A 19,350-nucleotide genomic window follows, 5' to 3' on the forward strand; every position below is an offset into this window, starting at 1 on the left:
TTCTAGGGCAAGATCTTAAATTACAGAAATATGAGGAGACCGTCAAATAAGGGCCGTGGCCTGGGTCGTGGTGCTGCTGGTAGAGCTCCTGTTGCAAGGAGAGGACATGGTCGATCTGTGCCAGCTACACGCACAAGTGAAACACCTTCCTCAAGTGTGAGTAGGCGACAGAACCTGCATCAGTATTTGGTAGGGCATCAAACGCCCCTAGAAGTGATGAGGCCAGAACAAGTTGAGGCGATAGTAGATTGGTTTGCTGCTGACAGTGCCTCCAGTTCCTTCACATTGTCTCCCACCCAGTCTACTGCAGAAAGGTCAGAGTTGGCACCTGCAGCCAATGTCCAACCGTCTTTCACCTCACCCCCTTGCAAATCAGGCCAGCAGTCTGAGCCCCAAGCCATACAGCAGTCTCTTATTCTTTTTGAGGACTCTGTCAGCAGGGTTTCCCAGGGCCATCCACCTAGCCCTGCCCCAGAAGTGGAAGAGATTGAGTGCAGCGATGCCCAACCACTTATTTCTCAAGATGAGTACATGCAAGGATCATCGCAGCACGTCTCCGATGATGACGAAACGCAGGTGCCAACTGCTGCGGCGTTCAGCATTGTGGAGACCGACAAGGAGGGCAGGGGTGAAGACTGGGTGGAAGATGATGTGGAGGACGATGAGGTCCTCGACCCCACATGGAATGAACGTCATGCAGGTGAACTGAGTAGTTTGGAGGAAGAGGCGGTGGTCGCACAGAGCCACCAGCACAGCAGAAGAGGGAGCAGGGTGCAGAAGCGGAGCGGCCGTGCCCTAGACACTACGCCCGCTACTGCCCAACGCAGCAAGGGAACGAGCGCACCAAAGTCAGCTCAAAGGAGTTCTCTAGCGTGGAAGTTCTTTAGAAAATGTGCTGATGACAGGACACGAGTGGTTTGCACCCTGTGCAATCAGAGCTTGAAGCGAGGCATGAACCTTCTCAACCTGAGCACAACCTGCATGATCAGGCATCTAAGTGCAAAGCACGAGCTGCAGTGGAGTACACACCTTCAAAACCAAGAAACGTCTCTGGCTCATCCTGCTTCCTCTTCTGCTGCAGTCTCGGCCGCTCCAGCCACATCTGTAGTGATACCGGCACCTGCCACCCCGCAAACAGACGATCTGTCAGCAACACCACCACCTGGGTCACCAACAACCATCTCCACAATGTCCCGTGGAAGCGTTCAGCTTTCCATCTCCCAAACACTTGAGAGGAAGAGGAAGTACCCCCCTACCCACCCGCGATCCCTGGCCCTGAATGCCAGCATTTCAAAATTATTGGCCTTTGAAATGCTGTCATTCCGTCTGGTGGAGACGCACAGTTTTAAAAACCTTATGTCGGTGGCTGTCCCACAGTACGTCGTGCCCAGCCGCCACTACTTTTCCAGGCAAGCCATCCCTTCCCTGCACAACCAAGTGGGGGAAAAAATCAGGTGTGCACTGCGCAACGCCATCTGTGCCAAGGTCCACCTAACTACGGATACGTGGACCAGTAAGCACGGTCAGGGGCGTTATATCTCCCTAACGGCACACTGGGTAAATGCAGTGGCGGATGGGCCTGAGGCGGATAGCAATTTGGCGCATGTCCTTCCACCACCGAGGATTGCAGGGCGCTTCAGTTTGCCTCCTGTTCCTAACTCCTCCTACTCCGCTTCCTCATCCTCTACCGCCTCCTCATCCGGACAGCGTAACACCTTCACCACCAACTTCAGCACGGCCAGGGGTAAACGACAGCAGGCAGTTTTACAACTTGCCTGTTTGGGGGACAAACCACACACCGCGCAGGAGTTGTGGAGGAGCATGGAACAGCAGACAAATGAGTGGTTGCTGCCAGCGAGCCTCAAGCCCGGCCTGGTGGTGTGCGATAACGGGCGAAATCTCATAGCAGCTCTGGGCCTAGCCGGTTTGACGCACATCCCTTGCCTGGCGCATGTGCTGAATTTGGTGGTGCAGAGGTTCCTTAAAAACTACCCCGATATGTCAGAGCTGCTGCAGAAAGTGCGGGCCGTTTGTGCGCACTTTCGGCGTTCTCACCCTGCTGCTGCTCGCCTGGCAGCGCTGCAGCGTAACTTCGGCCTTCCCGCTCACCGCCTCATATGTGACGTGCCCACAAGGTGGAACTCCACCTTGCACATGCTGGAAAGACTGTGCGAGCAGCAGCAGGCCATAGTGGAGTTTCAGCTGCAGCACGCACGCGTGAGTCGCTCTGCGGAACAGCACCACTTCACCACCAATAACTGGGCCTCCATGCGAGACCTGTGTGCCTTGTTGCGCTGTTTTGAGTACTCCACCAACATGGCCAGTGGCAATGACGCCGTTCTCAGCTTAACTATCCCACTTCTATGCCTCCTTGAAAAAACAATTCGGGCGATGATGGAAGAGGATGTGGCACAGGATGAGGAGGAGGAGGAGGATGAAGAGGTAACATTTCCAAGGCTTTCAGGGCAGTCATTCGCAAGGGGCTCCGAGGGTGGGTTCCTGCACACGCAAACGCCAGGGACGCAATTGTCCAGCAGGGGCACAGTTCTGGAGGATGAGGAGGATGAGGAGGAGGAGGAGCTGGAGGAGGAGATGGAACCATGTTCACAGCAGGGTGGCACCCAGGCCAGCTCATGGCCATCACTGGTGCGTGGCTGGGGGGATACAGAGGACACGGACCATACACCTCCCACAGAGGACAGCCTTTCGTTGCCTCTGGGCAGCCTGGCACACATGAGCGATTACATGCTGCAGTGTCTCCACAACGACCGCCGAGTTGCCCACATTCTAACTTGTGCTGATTACTGGGTGGCCACGCTGCTGGATCCCCGTTACAAGGACAACGTACCGTCCTTAATTCACTCACTGGAGCGCGATCGCAAGATGCGCGAGTACAAGCGCACGCTGGTAGACGCCATGCTGCTGGCATTCCCATCTGACAGCGGGGCCACAGTGGAAGCACAAGGCAGAGGAGGAGGAGGAGGAGGTCGCCAACGCAACCAGGGCACCGCCAGCACCTCAGAAGGCAGGGTTAGCATGGCCGAAATGTGGAAAAGCTTTGTCAGCACGCCACAACAAACAGCAGCACCAGCAGCTCAGATGGAACGTCTTAGCAGGAGGCAGCATTTTACCAACATGGTGGAGCAGTATGTGTGCACACGCCTACATGTAGTGAATGACGGGTCTGCCCCCTTCAACTTCTGGGTCTCCAAATTGGGCACATGGCCTGAGCTTGCCCTTTACGCCTTGGAGGTGCTGGCGTGCCCTGCAGCCAGTGTATTATCTGAACGGGTATTTAGCACGGCTGGGGGCGTTATAACAGACAAGCGCAGCCGCCTGTCCAGAGACAATGTGGACAAGCTCACGTTCATTAAAATGAACCAGGCATGGATCCCACGGGACTTTTCCGTACCTTATGCAGAATAGCAATGGATACCGACCTTACCCACCCATTGTTCCATTTTTGCTCTTTCTCACTCTTTTGGGGTGTACCCTCATTTAAAATTTGTGAAAAGAAGCAGTGTTGGCTACCTCGTCCTCCTCCTCAGGGCCAGATTAATGTAGGGGCTATTGGAGCTGCAGCTCCAGGCCCCTACCTTTTATATAGGCCCCGGGTTGGCCATATTCACTGTTACCGCTCTTCTGTCACTTGTAAACACAGAAGTCTGGCTTCTATGCTCGCTTCCCCAGGCAGCACCCTCAGAACCTCCCCACACAGCGTGAAGGCCGGACAAGGAGGGACAGTTGGCGATGCATGGATGTGTTTATGGGCTTCAGAGACAGCATCCCATGTTGAATTAGGCATGCATGGCTGCACCCTTCCTCCTCTGGGTGCATGGCAAGGCACGGCCCTAAGGCCCTTCAAAATCCTCAGCACCAAGCCCATGATGCTGTTAATCCGGCCCTGGTCCTCCTCCACCGCCGCTTCCACCTACACCGCCCATAGGTGTGCGCAGCCTATTGCATTAAGGTGTGCACCCCAAAGTTGAAATACACATGCATGTGTTTGCCAGCAGGGAGAGTAATGTATCGGGGCCATGTACCTGTAGGCAAGGAGAAATAGAGCAGAGCAGGTCCCAGGGAGATCTTTCCCATCTCCTCACTGGCAATGCTATGTGCCCTAGGTGATTAGGGTGTGCCCAGGCACACCCAGCACACCCTGTGCGCACGCCTATGTCACCGCCACATCCACCACCACCTCAACCTCCCTCCTACTCCATATGGGCCTCGTCCTTCAGAGATGAAGAAGAACATTGTTTTATTTTTCTGTTTTTTTTTGTTGTTTTAAGTTATTTCCCTATCCACATTTGTTTGCAGAGCACTTGCCATGCTCTTAATTACGTTTTGCTGCCATTTGCAGCACTCTAGCCCTTTCCTTTGGTGTTTTAGAGCCATTTTAGTGCCTTAAAGTTCGGGTCCCCATTGACTTCAATGGGGTTCGGTGTCCGGGAAAAGTTCGGTAAAAGTCCGGGACACGGACCCGGACTTTTTTTTAAAGTTCGGCCGAACCCGTCGAACACGGACATCTAGGTGTCCGCTCAACCCTAGTCACCAGTCCTCAGAAGGGGTGTGCTGGAGCTGGAGAGAGTCCAAAGAAGGGCAATGAAATGAATAAGGGGATTGGAGGACCTCAATTAAGAGGAATGACTGCAAGCACTACATTTATTTTCGCCGGAGAAAAGACGCTTGTGAGGGCACATGATAGCGAATTTACAAATACCTCAATACAAATACCTCAATAGTGATCCCAGCATAGGAAAAAAACGATTCAGTCTTAGGGAGTGTAAGAGGACACGGGGCCACACAATGAGATTGGAGAAAAATCGGTTAAACCTTAAGCTGCGCAGGGGTTTTTTTTTTTTTTTTAGGGGGGTTTTCACTGTCAGGCCGATATGGATGTGGAACTCTCTTCCACACTTGGTGGTGTCAGGGGAGAGCATTGATATACTCAAAAGACTCTTGTACGTGCATCCTAAAGAACACGACATACAGCAATATGGGAAATAAATATTGGCACCTACACAGGTTGAACTGGATGGACTTTTGTCTTTATTCAACCTTACCTTCTATGTAACTATATGCAACCATGTAATATTAACTCCCTGTGCAAAACAATTATTCTTTCAGAAATCCGTTTAACTCCAAAGCCGAAATGTCAGCCAGAAATCAATTTGATGTTTCCAAGTGGATTCTATTTTAATAATATTTGGAATCCTGCCAACTGCACAATGACCACCTACAAAACTGCAGAAGACTTTGTGAAATGCCTACAGGGGAAGAAACTCTTCCTGATTGGAGATTCAACATTGCGACAGTTCATCATGCACTTCACAGAGGGCATCCAAAGTAAGTGCTTTCACTCTTTTAGAGGCAAATACAAATTTTAACCATGAAGTTAGTTCTCTTTTTATGTTGGCCAGTGAGCGCTAGACCAAAAGGAAAGCATTCGATTCAGAGGGGGAACTTAATGACTAGCCAACGAGGCTGCCAATTGCGGGGAAGAACAAGTTGGGAGAGCAAATCAGTTCATCTGACTTAAAATGATCCTGCCCAAATCAGCAATTGCACTAAACTAGTCAAAAAAAAGTATTTTCAGACTTAGTCTGTATTTTTTGAAATTAGGGACAAATTAAGGATTTATGTTTAGCTATAGTGTTCTTTTTTCATAGTGTGTATGTAAACCATGACTATGAACATATCTTATTTGCCCCCCTTCTGGCAAAGTGGAAGTTTAATTTTTATTATTTATATTTGTCGTCCCTGGTAACTACCTCTCCTCTTCATCTACATGCTAGTAAGAATTTTCAAATTAAAACATTTTTATTACATACCTTATTTTTAGATCCAGTGATGTCATCCCATAGTCTTTGTGCTTCTCCGTTCAATGCAGGTAGATCATAGCTGGTGGGAGGGGCCATCAGTTTTCTATTAATACAGTACTGTGCAGAAGTTTTAGACAGGTGTGAACAAAATGCTTTAAATTAAGAACAATTTCAGAAATATATATATTTTTTTGATCAATTAATGAAATAGAAAAGTAAATGAACAGAAGAGAAATCCAAATCAAATGTTCCAAACATCTTGGAGAACTAATCAATAGTTAGTTATCCACTAACTAACTCACTAATTCATCTTCTATGGATGTAGTCTGTCTTCAGTCTCTTCATGTAGTCCCAGACAGACTCCATGATCTTGAGATTCAGGCTCTGTGGGGGAAAAACCATCACTTCCAGCATTCCTTGTTCTTCTTTACACTGAGTATAGTTCTTGACATTGGCTGTATGTTTGGGGTCGTTGTCCTGCTGCAGAATAGATTTGGAGTCAATCACACGCCTCCCTGATGGTATGAAATGATGGATAACTATCTGCCTGTATTTCTCCACATTGAGGACTGCAGGGGAAAACTTTGTTTTGAAGGTAAATATTGAAGGCTAAGCTACTTTTTAATTTTTTTAACTGGCTGCAAGCCCTTATATAGAACAATGGCCCAAGGTTGGGCTTTAAAAAATAAAAGTTGCGGAAATGGTGAATGTATTGTAGAGATGTACAGCAAACATATTTCTTTTTTTTTTTTTTTTTTTGCCCTTTACTTACACTTTAAAAGACCAAGCATATGATATTATCCAGTGTATACATAACATGATAGGTTTCTCTTGTCTTCATCAGTTGTAAAATATTTTCGGCATCATGAGACTGGATGGAGCTCTTGGGAGAAGACACTCGAGGCTATTAACATGGAAAAAGATATTTATGTATCTTATAAAAGACACGGCTTTCCCTTAGAGAGCTTTGAGTTCTTCTACTTCATGGAGGACATGTACACGAGCCGCCAGATTGATAGACAAGGTGGAGGAAAGGACACTATCTTTGTCATTACTATGGGGCAGCACTTTCGACAGTTCCCTCTGAAACTTTTTATTAGACGGGCACTGAACATCCGCAGAGCGGTGGAGCGCCTTTTCCTCCGGAGCCCAGAAACCAAGGTTATCATCAAAACTGAAAACACCAGAGAAAGAAATGCTGCTCCAGAAAGAATTGGTGATTTTCACGGTTATACTCAATACCTAGTGCTTAAAGAGGTTTTCCAAGGGGTTAATGTGGGTTTTGTGGATGCCTGGGACATGACAGTTGCATCTGCAACAGAGACAGTTCACCCTCCAGGGTATACGTTTGAGAGTATTATGAGCCTGACATTCAGTTTTGCCTGTTCATAAATGGTTTAAAAAGAAGAGACTGAGAGCCATCAAAATGGTGTGGAAACGGTTTTATTTTGTTAACAGCAATGAACAATTCAAAGAACATGACTAATAAATTATTTAGTGGTCATAGAACATTTATTTAATTAACAGCATAACAATCCATAATGGAATTATTATTTTCCTCTCTGATCTTTTTCTCTTTGTGCTTCTCTCCCCTCTCCTCTCCTTCACTTCTTATCTTCTCTTTCTTTTCTTCACCTATGTTTTCTTTTTATTTCTTTTCCTCTGACTTCACCCCCTCTCCTTTTTTTCCCCCATGTTTCTACCATACCCCCTTTCCTTCTCTTTTCTTTTTACTTCTGCATTCCCCCCTCATAGTGCATCTCCACTTCTCTTCTCGTTTCTCCTTTCCTCCACTTCTTAGGTTGTCTTTATATTTTTTCCTCTCCTAGCTTCACCCTTTTCCTCTTCTCTCTTCTTCGCTTTATCTCCTTCACTTCTTATCTACTCTTTCTTTTCTTCACCTATCTTTTCTTTTTATTTCTTTTCCTCTGACTTCACCCCCTCTCCTTTTTTCCCATTTTTCTACCATAACCCCTCTCCTTCTCTTTTCTTTTTACTTCTCCATTCCCCCTCATAGTGCATCTCCACTTCTCTTCTCGTTTCTCCTTTCCTCTACTTCTTAGGTTGTCTTTATATTTTTTCCTCTCCTAGCTTCACCCTTTTCCTCTTCTCTCTTCTTCGCTTCTTTCCTTTTCTTCTCTCATCTCTCTGAATACCACCTCCTTGCTCTTCTTATTTTTCCCCTCTCTTCCCCTTTACACTACACCACTTCTTAAGTTGTCCTTCCTTTTCTATTCTAATCTCCTTTGCTTTTTACTTTGCTTCCCTTCTCATCTCTTCTCTTCCCCCTTTTCTCCTTTCTCCTCTCTTTCTCTCTGCTTTCACTTCTTGTTTCTCCACTTCTCCCCTCTTTGCCAGATTTCTTGAATTTTCTCCTCTTTCTTATCTCCTATCTTCCCTCCTCTGCCTTTCCACCTTCCCTCTTTCTTCCTCACCTTTCTACCCTTGCTTTTTTTATCTTTGACCCCCCCCTTATCTTCTCCTTTTTCTTTTTTTTTTTTCCCCAAAAACCTTTTTCTTTCTTCTCCTCCCCTCCATTACTTGTCTTTCCTTTCTTTTTATTTCTCTGTCTTTACTCATCACTTCTCCTCCTCTGTGTTCCTCTTTCCTTTTCCCTCTTTTTGCTTTCCTCTCTTCCCTCCTCTCTCACCCCTCTCTCCATTTTCGTGTTTACTGCCCCCGTCTTTGCTCTCTCCTTTCTTCTCATTACAATGACCTATATGTTTAAAATTTCTCAATTTCTTACCCAGAACCTCTTTTTATAAAGAAGAATCAGAAATAGTTATTGTCATCTGGGTGGCAACCCATCAGTGTCATAGACAAACTGGATAATGGATGCTTTGGACTACCTGCACACTTTAGGCCCGTACACACGATAAGAAAATCTGATGGGAAAATTCGTCCGACGACCGATCTGCCAATTTTCGGATTGTTAGTATGGTGCTTTCGACAGCCAACTCCGACTTTTCGGCTGACAAAATCCTGATGTGCAGGCTATAAAATTTTTGTCGTCCTTAATACAACGTCCGATTTTCGTCTCATTAGTACAGATTTCCACGGAAAAAAATCTTAAGAGCAAGACTAGGCATGCTCAGAGACGAAAGAACACATACAAAGCAATCCAACACATGACATCACTTATGAAGTAGAATTCTGTCGTACGGGAAAATTCGTATGAAAATAACCTCTTCACTTTCCACATCAGACAAGCATGCCACAAAAAACGGACGACAGATCGTTCGATAATCTGATCGTTTGTATGGGGCTTTAGAGAGAGTGAAAGCCATATAAAATACTCCATTGGCTGAATCTTATCTCTCAATGGCTGTCCAGGCCTATGTAGCAAAGCCTCACAGAGGAACTATGTTCTGGTAATATTTTTCACAATTCATAGCATTAGGAATCTTTGGTTTTCAGCATTAACCACATTTCTTTCCACCTGCCAACAATAAATATAATAGATATATTATAATTAATGTTTTCAGGTGTAATGCATTGTGATATTTTGGGGGTGTTAATTACTAGCCAGCTGTCTTGGTAAAGGCAAACAGTTTTTTATTTCTTCAAAAACAGGCAAGCAAAAACAGTCCATACACTTCTGGTACAAAAACAAAGACTCCACTCACTGCCAGCATAAACCTGTTCTGTAACAGGGTTTAAAGATCCCTCCTGCTTCAGAGATCCCAAAAAGTCAAAAGAGCCCAGCAGCGTCTCAGTAGCCCGAACTGTCCACAGTCCTCTCACAACTGTGTCCTGCTCTACTCAACACCTCACAGACACCTGCTAGGGGCTTCTAGTTCTTTTCAGCCCTTTCTCCTAGGTGGGTTAACCCACTCAGGAATAAAATACCAGTAGTCAGGGTTGGAGGTTCTTTCCCACCCAAAATCTCTCCAAGCCTTCAAATTCTAAGTGCAGCACTGCCCCCATAAGGACTGCAGGATACTGACTCTGTGGGCTCCCCTAGCTACCAACACATGGTTATGAGTAGATAAAGCTCCTGGATCCCTCCTTGCTCCTCTTGGCTCTTCACAGAAATAAACAGTCTAGGGCTGTTGGTTTTTTGTTGTTTATTGGTATTTGGGATAGGAGAAGGGAATAGTGGGATACTCCAATTGAACTATTCACAACATTTGAGGACTTCTATCTTAAAATCTCTGTTGATAGATATGGAACAGCCAGACTGTTAATTCACCCTAAATATAAAACAAAACCGTGCTTCCAAAGCAATAATAGCAACCGGCATCAATTATCGGTTATAATAAAATCAGAATAAATACACAATGCAGCGCTTAATATTCCTTTTTTGAAAAAGGCATATAGAAAGTCCAAGGTCGCAATAAGTCCTTAAAATGAAGAAAATAATTCCACCTCTCAGTGTGACAATAGGACTTATAAAGGTGATCCAAACAATTGTACACCGCCACCACATGAAGTAGAAACTGTAGAAACAGGACCTCCAGTGTCTCCCCTCTCAGTCAGCTTCCCTGGACCTCTGGGTTCAGCTCCTATTGACCACTCCTCTGGCCCTCATAACAACCTCCTGAGCAGTGGCGGCTGGTGCTCACAATTTTTGGGGGGGCGCAAAAAGAAAAATGTAATAGGTATTGCTTCGCGCCAAAAAACGCAGTAAAAAATTGCGTGACTTTGAAGTCATGGTACAGGCATGGCACAGGTGATGGTATAGGCATGGCATAGGTGATGGTACAGGAGATGGTATAGGCATGGCACAGATATGGTATAGGCATGGCACAGATATGGTATAGGCATGACACAGATATGGTATAGGCATGTCACAGGTCATGGTACAGGAGATGGTATATGCCCCCTTTCAATGCAGAGACCAGCGTACATGCCCCCTTTCAATGCAGAGACCAGCGTGCGTGCCCCCTTTAATGCAGAGATCAGCGTGCGTGCCCCCTTCAATGCAGAGATCAGCGTGCGTGCCCCCTTCAATGCAATGAACACTGTGCTGTGCCCCCTTCAATGCAATGAACACTGTGCTGTGCCCTCTTCAATGCAATAAACACTGTGCCGTGCCCCCTTCAATGCAATAAACACTGTGCTGTGCCCCCTTCAATGCAATGAACACTGTGCTGTGCCCCTTCAATGCAATAAACACTGTGCTGTGCCCCCTTCAATGCAATGAACAATGTGCTGTGACCCCTTCAATGCACTAAACACTGTGCTGTGCCCCCTTCAATGCAATAAACACTGTGCTGTGCCCCCTTCAATGCAATAAACACTGTGCTGTGCCCCCTTCAATGCAATAAACACTGTGCTGTGCCCCCTTCAATGCAATGAACAATGTGCTGTGACCCCTTCAATGCAATAAACACTGTGCTGTGACCCCTTCAATGCAATAAACACTGTGCTGTGCCCCCTTCAATGCAATAAACAATGTGCTGTGATCCCTTCAATCCAATAAACACTGTGCTGTGACCCCAATCACTGCAGAGTGCCACAGCATTGTCCACAATGACTGCAGAGTGCCCACAGCATTGTACCCCAATGATTGCAGAGTGCCACAGCATTGTACCCCAATGATTGCAGAGTGCCACAGCATTGTACCCCAATGATTGCAGAGTGCCCACAGCATTGTACCCCAATGCTTGCAGAGTGCCCACAGCATTGTACCCCAATGATTGCAGAGTGCCACAGAATTGTACCCCAATGATTGCAGAGTGCCCACAGAATTGTACCCCAATGATTGCAGCGTGCCACAGCATTGTACCCCAATGATTGCAGAGTGCCACAGAATTGTACCCCAATGATTGCAGAGTGCCACAGCATTGTACCCCAATGATTGCAGAGTGCCACAGAATTGTACCCCAATGATTGCAGAGTGCCCACAGCATTGTACCCCAATGATTGAAGAGTGACCACAGCATTGTACCCCAATGATTGCAGAGTGCCACAGCATTGTACCCCAATGATTGCAGAGTGCCCACAGCATTGTACCCCAATGATTGCAGAGTGCCACAGCATTGTACCCCAATGATTGCAGAGTGCCACAGCATTGTACCCCAATGATTGCAGAGACTGACAGGACAGGGAGGACTCACTTACCGGTGGTGACCGAGTCCCGACTGACTGGTTCTTCTCTTCCAGATGACCTCCGCTCCTGCCGCTGCGGCCTGGTGAGGTGACTGGTCCGGTCGTCTGGGTCATCCGATGGTCTCCTCTTCAGTGCCGCCGTCACTCCCGTCCGTCCACCCGACTCCATCGTCCATCCTCTCCAGTGAGAATGACGCACGCGACGTCAGCGACGTCAGCGTCGGATGTCCTGGATGATGATTGGTCCAGGCTGGAGACTGGACCAATCACAGCCAGGAATCCACAAAGTGGGGGTGTCCAAGCGCTGTGCCCTGCGCCCAGGTTACGCCCCAGAAGGCAGCCAATCGGCGCCTCTTCTGGGTCATAACCCCACCCCCCCCAGCCTCCACATAGGCCGGCGGCGGCGAAGTTGGCGAACGCAATTTTTTTTTTGTTTTTAAACTTTATTGCTCATTTTGTAATTTTTTTTCTTTTTTTAGGGGGGGCGGCGCCCTTGCGCCCCCTATGCACGGGCCGCCACTGCTCCTGAGACCACATGGCACCTCTACAGAGGAAGAGGCAGCTGCCCCCTCCCTCCAGGACTCTGCTCTCCAACGAATAACCCTGAGCACATGTGCTCTTGGCTTTTATATAGTATCCCAACATGCACCAAGGCAGCCTGCCCTCTGACAATCATCAGGACTGTATCAAAAGCCTATGCACCTATTTGTCAGGTTTCCTCCCACTGTCCAACATGCCCCCTATATTCTCACCCCCCACCTTCAAAACCTCTTAATGACACTCCTCCTCCATGTTCCCTAGACACCCCCCAAAACTTTAGACCCATCCCCCTGCTCAACGCCAATCTCTGATGCTACGAGAAGACTTCTTAACTTAATTCACACGGCCAACACCGACGGAACACCCTCTCTGCTTCTCTCCAGGCGCGCTCCCGCTGTTTTCAGTCACAGCGGGAGTCGGGCCAGGGGAGGAGCGGCGGCGATCGCCACTGCTCTTTCCCGATCGTCGGGGAATCTAGTTTGGAGATCCGCCCGCCTGTGTAAACAGAGCGGGCGGATCTCCTAAGTGACAGGGAGTGACAGATCACAGTGTTCAGCATAGCTGAACATCCGATCTGTCCCTGACTCACTCAGTCACCTCCCCCCCCCCCACACGTCAGTAAGCACCAGGCATACATGGGAGGAGGCAATAGTGATGGAATTGCCTCCTCCCATGTTGGTCCCCGAGTCCGCCCTTTCCTGTCCTACTGCTCCGCCTCTTTCATTTGGCGGTTTGCGCGGGACGGGGTTGCAAAATGGCGCCCACACCGGAAGTGATTGTTAGAGGTCAGTCATGACCGCATCACTTCCGGTGGGACCGGATATTTATTGCGAGGCACGGCGCAGTACAAGCAGGCCACGACTACGATGGCGTTGTCTGCTGTACCGTTATCATTTGTGTCCTGACGCTTCTGTAAGTATCTTTCATTGACGGGTCACCAATGTAATGGACATTATGGACGTCTGTATCATGCACTCTATTTTGGTTCTTACTTAATTTTTGGCATCATCTATTTCTTGGTATGTTCTCTGGATTTTTCTATGTGCACTTTTCTGTTTATGCTATCATCTTACTATTCTGGGAGCACACAATGGTATGCCCCCTCTCAATAGAGAATAACACTTGGATCTCTTATAGTTGCACACCCCTATTATGGTAGATGTATTACTCTATCTGATTGCACGATACCATTCTTTTCTATACACCCTTGGTCTCTATATTACTTCTATTGGGCAGCAGCCAATCTAAATATTCCTTCTTTTTCACATTACGCTTTGCCACAATCCAAGTCCATTTCACCGATTGGCTGTGACAATTACACAGCTACATATTGTGTGCCAATTTGTTTTCTCTCTTCTTGATTTGAAGGAGGCAGCAATTTCAATCTCTTCTATTGCCGGCCCTATTATTGAAAACTTCCGTTGTCTGGCACTATTCGGTTCAGTCCCTGCCATAAAGGGAGGACATACCCAGCTGGATTTTGTCCAGGAGTATCAAGTACTCCCCGGATGGATGTACAGATCATGCCATTGGGTACAGATGTGTGTATTATGCCCCGGATTTTATAATTGGTGAGCCATCCCGATATATATGATCAATGTGTAATTTTTTCTACATTATATACAACAAAAGAATGTGTTTGAAACTTATAACATGTTGTCACCAGCCTTTAAGGTCCCTGAGGAAGCCCATATAATGGCGGCGAAACATGTCGGACCTATGTGACCCCGTTACCATAGGATATGGTTCTTAAATCCATATTTTACTGTATCATTTTGTATATCTGCACTGATGTTTAGTATCACTTGTTGATCCAATTTTATGACAATTATGTATCAATAAAACTTTTGTATTTTATTCATTGTTCTGCATTATTATTTATCTAATTATTTATCTAATTATGCCAAGTGAACTTCACCTTTAAAGTCCCACATCTTGGTGTATTCCAAGCACACATACGGGTCTCGTAGGGCTAATTTAGAGTCCGTTGTTCTGGAGACACCCAATCTTTTCCTCTAATTTCACATGTACTAGACCTTCGGGGTTGATGATACTACCCACAACCTCCTATCCTTACAATTTCCATTCCACTGGGCAGACACAGGCATAGCTTATTTTGGAATCACCTTAATGAGAAACTTGAAAAATCTCTTTAAAGAAAACCACATTCATTATAAACAATATTTCTCCCGATCCCTTCAACAATTAACGAAACAAGAACTCTCGTGGGCAGGCCGTCTGGCAGCGCTTAAGATGACTATACTGCCACAACTTATATACCTATTTCGCACTCTACCCATCCCTGTTCCCAAAAGTTACCTTAACTCCCTCCAAACACTTCTCCTAAAGTTTATTTGGGCAGGAGAAAAACCAAGAGTATTAAAAACTAGACTTATTAAACATAGGTCAGCAGGGGGATCTGGCTTAGTAGATTTGGCTGACTACCACACCACATATTATCCAGGGCAAACATTAAAAAAATTGGCTTTAGAGCTTACACCCGAAAGCAAAACACTCTCAGCACATCTTCTTCTGTTCTGGCAGCCGTTAAAGTCCGGCCCAAATGAATTTCCTCATTGTGGGTTAACACTCCAACCTCTCCCATCAATCTTCCTCTTCCTGCTCTAAAATTGCTCATTCCTGATCTCCCTATTCACAAATGGCCCAAACACAATGCTCTCCACATGACAGATTTTGTCCTAAATGTCCAAATCAAACCCTTCCACTATCTTAAATCGGAATTAGCTCTTGGCCCAGAATTCTACTACCAGTACCTACAAATAGCTCACTGTCTTAAGAAAAACCCACATCTCTGGATCTCTATTCCTACAGCGATACAATCCTACTACTCACCCAGCACGCCAGGGGTAAAAGGGATTTCTCTACTGTACAATATCTTACAAGAAAAGATGCACTTTTATCACTCCCAAGATATCAACCACTGGGAACAGGACCTAGGTAAAAAATTCAAAGATAAACAATCTTCTCACCAGTGATGCTTAGTTTAGGAGATTCGGGCGAATGCATGTTTTAGTCCAACTTGTGCTCTGATAGCTGGTTCCTTCTTTAACTGCTTTCCGACCAGCCACCGCAGATATACTGCGGCAGGCTGGCTCCTACAGGCAAATTGCCGTACACGTATGGCGCTCGCTCTGGGGAGTCTAGGGGGCGAGCGCATGCCGCTGGCGGCACGCTCCCGCCCCCGCTCATCAGCCGGGAAGCCAGTGGGTGTGTCAGGCAGCTCTGATTGCCGCCTGACACCCTCGATCTCTCCCCGCTGACGGAGAAGGAAGGCCAGGTGATGTAAACACAGCCGTCCGTCCTTCTCCCTGGGATGATCACAGAGACCATGTGATCCTGCTATATAGGATCGCATGTCTCTGTAATCATCTCACAAGCCACGCCCCCCACAGTTATAATCACTCCCCTAGGCTTACATTTAACCCCTTGATCACCAATAGTATTAACCCCTTCCCTGCCAGTGTCATTATTACAGTAACAGTGCATATTATTAGCACGGATTACTGTAATAATGTCACTGGTACCCCCAAAAGTGTCAAAAATGTCAGTCAGTGGTCTGATCTGTCCGCCGCAGTGTCGCAGTCCCACAAAAAATTGCAGATCGCCGTCATTACTAGTTAAAAAAAAAAAAAAAAAAAACAATAAAAATGACATAAATCTTTCCTGTAGTTAGTAGACACAATAACTTTTGCGCATCCCCATCAAAATACGCTTATTGATTTTTTTTTTACCAAAAATATGTAGCAGAAAACAAATTGGCCTAAAATGTTAAAAAATTTTGATTTTTACTTTTTTTTTTGAGAATGTCATATAAAAGAATGTGAAAAATATATATTTTTTTTCAAAATTGTCGCATTTTTTTATTTATAGCGCAAAAAATAAAAATCGCACAGGTGATCAAATACCACCAAAAGAAAGCTCTGTTTGTGGGAAAAAAGGACATAAATTTTGTTTTGGTACAGCTTCACATGACCGTGCAATTGTCCATTAAAGTCACGCAGTGCTGAATCGCAAAATAGGGCTTGGTCAGGAAAATCTTCCGGGGCTGAAGTGGTTTAGTCTCTAGGATGGAGTCTGAGTTCCCAGGATGCACCTGTTTCTCTTCCCTAGACTGAAGAATGATGGGAACTTTTGGTAAAGGTAAACAGTTTCTAGTTTCTGCAAAAAATAGTAAATTTACCACTGGCTCCATCTTGTCGTCAAATCTGATATTGCAGGCAAACAGCTAATAGATTTTCTGCTGGAGGCAGAACATAAACTATTACTAGAGGTATCAGTGACACCTACTGGCAGAAGAGAGAAACCACAGCTCCATTGAGTTTAGGGGAAAACCAAGTGGGAGAATATACTACAAATTCTGCTTGGGCTGACTATCACCCAGCAAGAGAGTAGTAACCCCTGTTTACGATAGGGTGCTACACATGTTACTTATGGTTATGTGCACTGCTGTATGGACACTACAAATCCCATAGTCATTAGTTCATTGAAAACAAGCAAAACAGGATGGCTACATTCCTACATAAAGTTGGACCATGGAGTATGAATGTAGCCACCATCTCTAACAGGAAATCAGATCACAGCAGCAAAAAAAATGGAATTTGGAGGTGGCTGAGAGCAATAGAATGCACTTAACCACTTGCCGACCGCCGCAAGAACATATCTTACGGCGGTCAGCCCCTCACAGGCAAAGTGACGTATGGGTACGTCACAAGCTTGTGAGGCCCTGGGGAGCGAGCGCGCGCCGCCGGAGGCGTGCTCTCGCTCCGTGACGGACCCCCCACGCATGTGCCCGGCGGACCCGATGTCCACCGAGCACTTGCGATCGTCCATTAGAGCGGGAGAAAGGCAGGCGGCTGATGTAAACAAGCCGCCTGTCATTCTCCCCTGTGTAAGAACAGTGATCATACGGTTCTATTATGTAGACCCGTTGATCACTGTTCCTACACATAAAGCCACAGCCAATCACAGTTAGAATCACGCCCCTAGGGACACACTTAACCCCTCCTTCTCAAAAAAAGTTAACTCCTTCACTGCCAGTGTAATTTTACAGTAACAGTGCATATGTATAGCACTGATTACTGTAGAAATGTCACTGGTAACCCCAAAAGTGTAAAAAATGTCAGTCAAGGGTCCGATCTGTCCGCCGCAATGTTGCAGTCCCGCAAAAAAAAAAATCGCACATCGCCGCCATTACGCGTTAAAAAAAAAACAACAAAAATGACAAAAATCTTTCCCTTAGTTAGTAAACGCAATAACTTTTGCGCAAACCAATCAAAATACGCTTTTTGCGATTTTTTTTACCAAAAATATGTAGCATAAAACAAATTGGCCTAAAATGTTAAAACATTTTGATTTTTAAATTTTTTTGTGGGAATTTCATATAAAAAAATGTGAAAAATATTGTTATTTTTGCAAAATTTACGCTTTTTTTGTTTATAGCGCATGATCAAAAAATCGCACAGGTGATCAAATACCACCAAAAGAAAGCTCTGTTTGTGGGGAAAAAAAATGACGTCAAATTAGTTTAGGTACAGCGTCGCATGACCACGCAATTGTCCGTTAAATTCATGCAGTTCTGAATCGCAAAATAGGCCCTGGTCAGGAAGGGGGTAAAATCTTCCGGGACTTAAGTGGTTAAGAATACATAATAGATTTTTTTAAAATGTAAACTAGAGTTTATTGTCACTTTAACTCTTCCCCTTTCTCTTCAAAACTCATTAAAAAAAAAAAAAAGTTCAGAGCTGTTGGGCTTTACCTGGTGCTTTAATATCTACCTGGAATTTAGTCTTAAGTGATCAGACAACTTACCTAAACCTCTACCAGTTGTGTGCCTCTCCCATGACTCTGTATATGCATCAACCCTACCCGTGCATCTGACAACCTTCAAAAATTCATAAGTAGCTTCATTATCTGCCTCTGATATCACTTGTAGGGAAGTTTTACCTCCTTCATGACTTATTTTGGTGTGCCAGTGTCTCAGAGGAGAAGTAGTTGCATACCTCCAAAGTTTTTGAGATGGTATGTAGCCATAGGACACACCCCCTGTCACGCCCCCTTAAAGTGGAACTATGAAAAAATGATTAGGTAAACCCTCGGGTAAACGAGTATTTTATTATTTTTTTTTTTTACCACTATTATTCATTTATATTGGCTTTTGAAATTTACAAATGGAGCAATTTAGAAATTGGATGAAAGATTTAGCACTGGGAAACATTTTTTTGAAAGTAAAATAATGCATTTTATATACAACTATATAGATCAGACCAAAATGAGGGACAAATGAGGAGGAAAGAGGGACAGAGGGACCTTGTTTCGAATCAGGGACAGTCTCACAAAATCAGGGACGGTTGGGAGCTATGCAGTTGACTCCTTGAAGGGATCATTAGCGGAGTGAGATAAGAAAACTGAACAATTAAGCAGAGACAGCAAGGCAACATCTCTTTGTCTGCTTGTTCTGGTTGATAGTTTATAGTTTTGTCCTTCTTGTCCTCATACATCTGATAAATGGTATTTGGCCAGCCATGGAACAAGAGCAGACAATGAGGAGTGCAGGTTATCATATACATAACTTCCAAGCTGAGATTGTTACCTGCATACCTTTTGGCAATGTAGAAAGCCACCATGATTGACAGCACACTATGCAGCTGGTTTAAAGGATCCGTCCACATCCACTTGTTAAAAAAAAAAGAATCAGTCCAACAAAACCTTATATTTCAGTGTTTGATAAAGGCTGATAAATTATTGTAGAAGTTTATAATAATATTAATAATAATAATAATAATAAAAACTTAATTTTATATAGCACCTTTGAAGGTGGCTTCTCAAATTGTTTTACAAGGAATACACAGGATAACATAATGAAAAAATAAACAAATAAATGAATGCGTGTCTAAAGAAAAATGTTTTTAGATTT

At 45.3% G+C, this 19,350-nt stretch overlaps 2 protein-coding genes across 2 annotated transcripts in view; both read left to right on the forward strand.

Moving 5' to 3' along the window:
- LOC309557344 (NXPE family member 1-like) overlaps positions 1 to 7,214 on the forward strand; it is a gene marked incomplete at both ends in the record, with an annotated part of 29,932 nt that extends 22,718 nt beyond the window's left edge. The window contains 2 exons of the mRNA XM_082260020.1: positions 5,128 to 5,346; positions 6,667 to 7,214. Of these exons, the coding sequence (XP_082116146.1) occupies positions 5,128 to 5,346; positions 6,667 to 7,214 (767 nt within the window). The remainder of the gene's footprint in view (positions 1 to 5,127; positions 5,347 to 6,666) is intronic.
- LOC309558583 (uncharacterized protein) overlaps positions 1 to 19,350 on the forward strand; it is a 533,559-nt gene that overhangs the window by 157,985 nt on the left and 356,224 nt on the right. The gene's annotated exons all lie outside the window — the stretch shown is intronic.

This window comes from Pelophylax lessonae (assembly GCF_965119305.1).
Source record: "Pelophylax lessonae genome assembly, chromosome: 6".
Classification (NCBI taxonomy): Eukaryota; Metazoa; Chordata; class Amphibia; order Anura; family Ranidae; genus Pelophylax; species Pelophylax lessonae.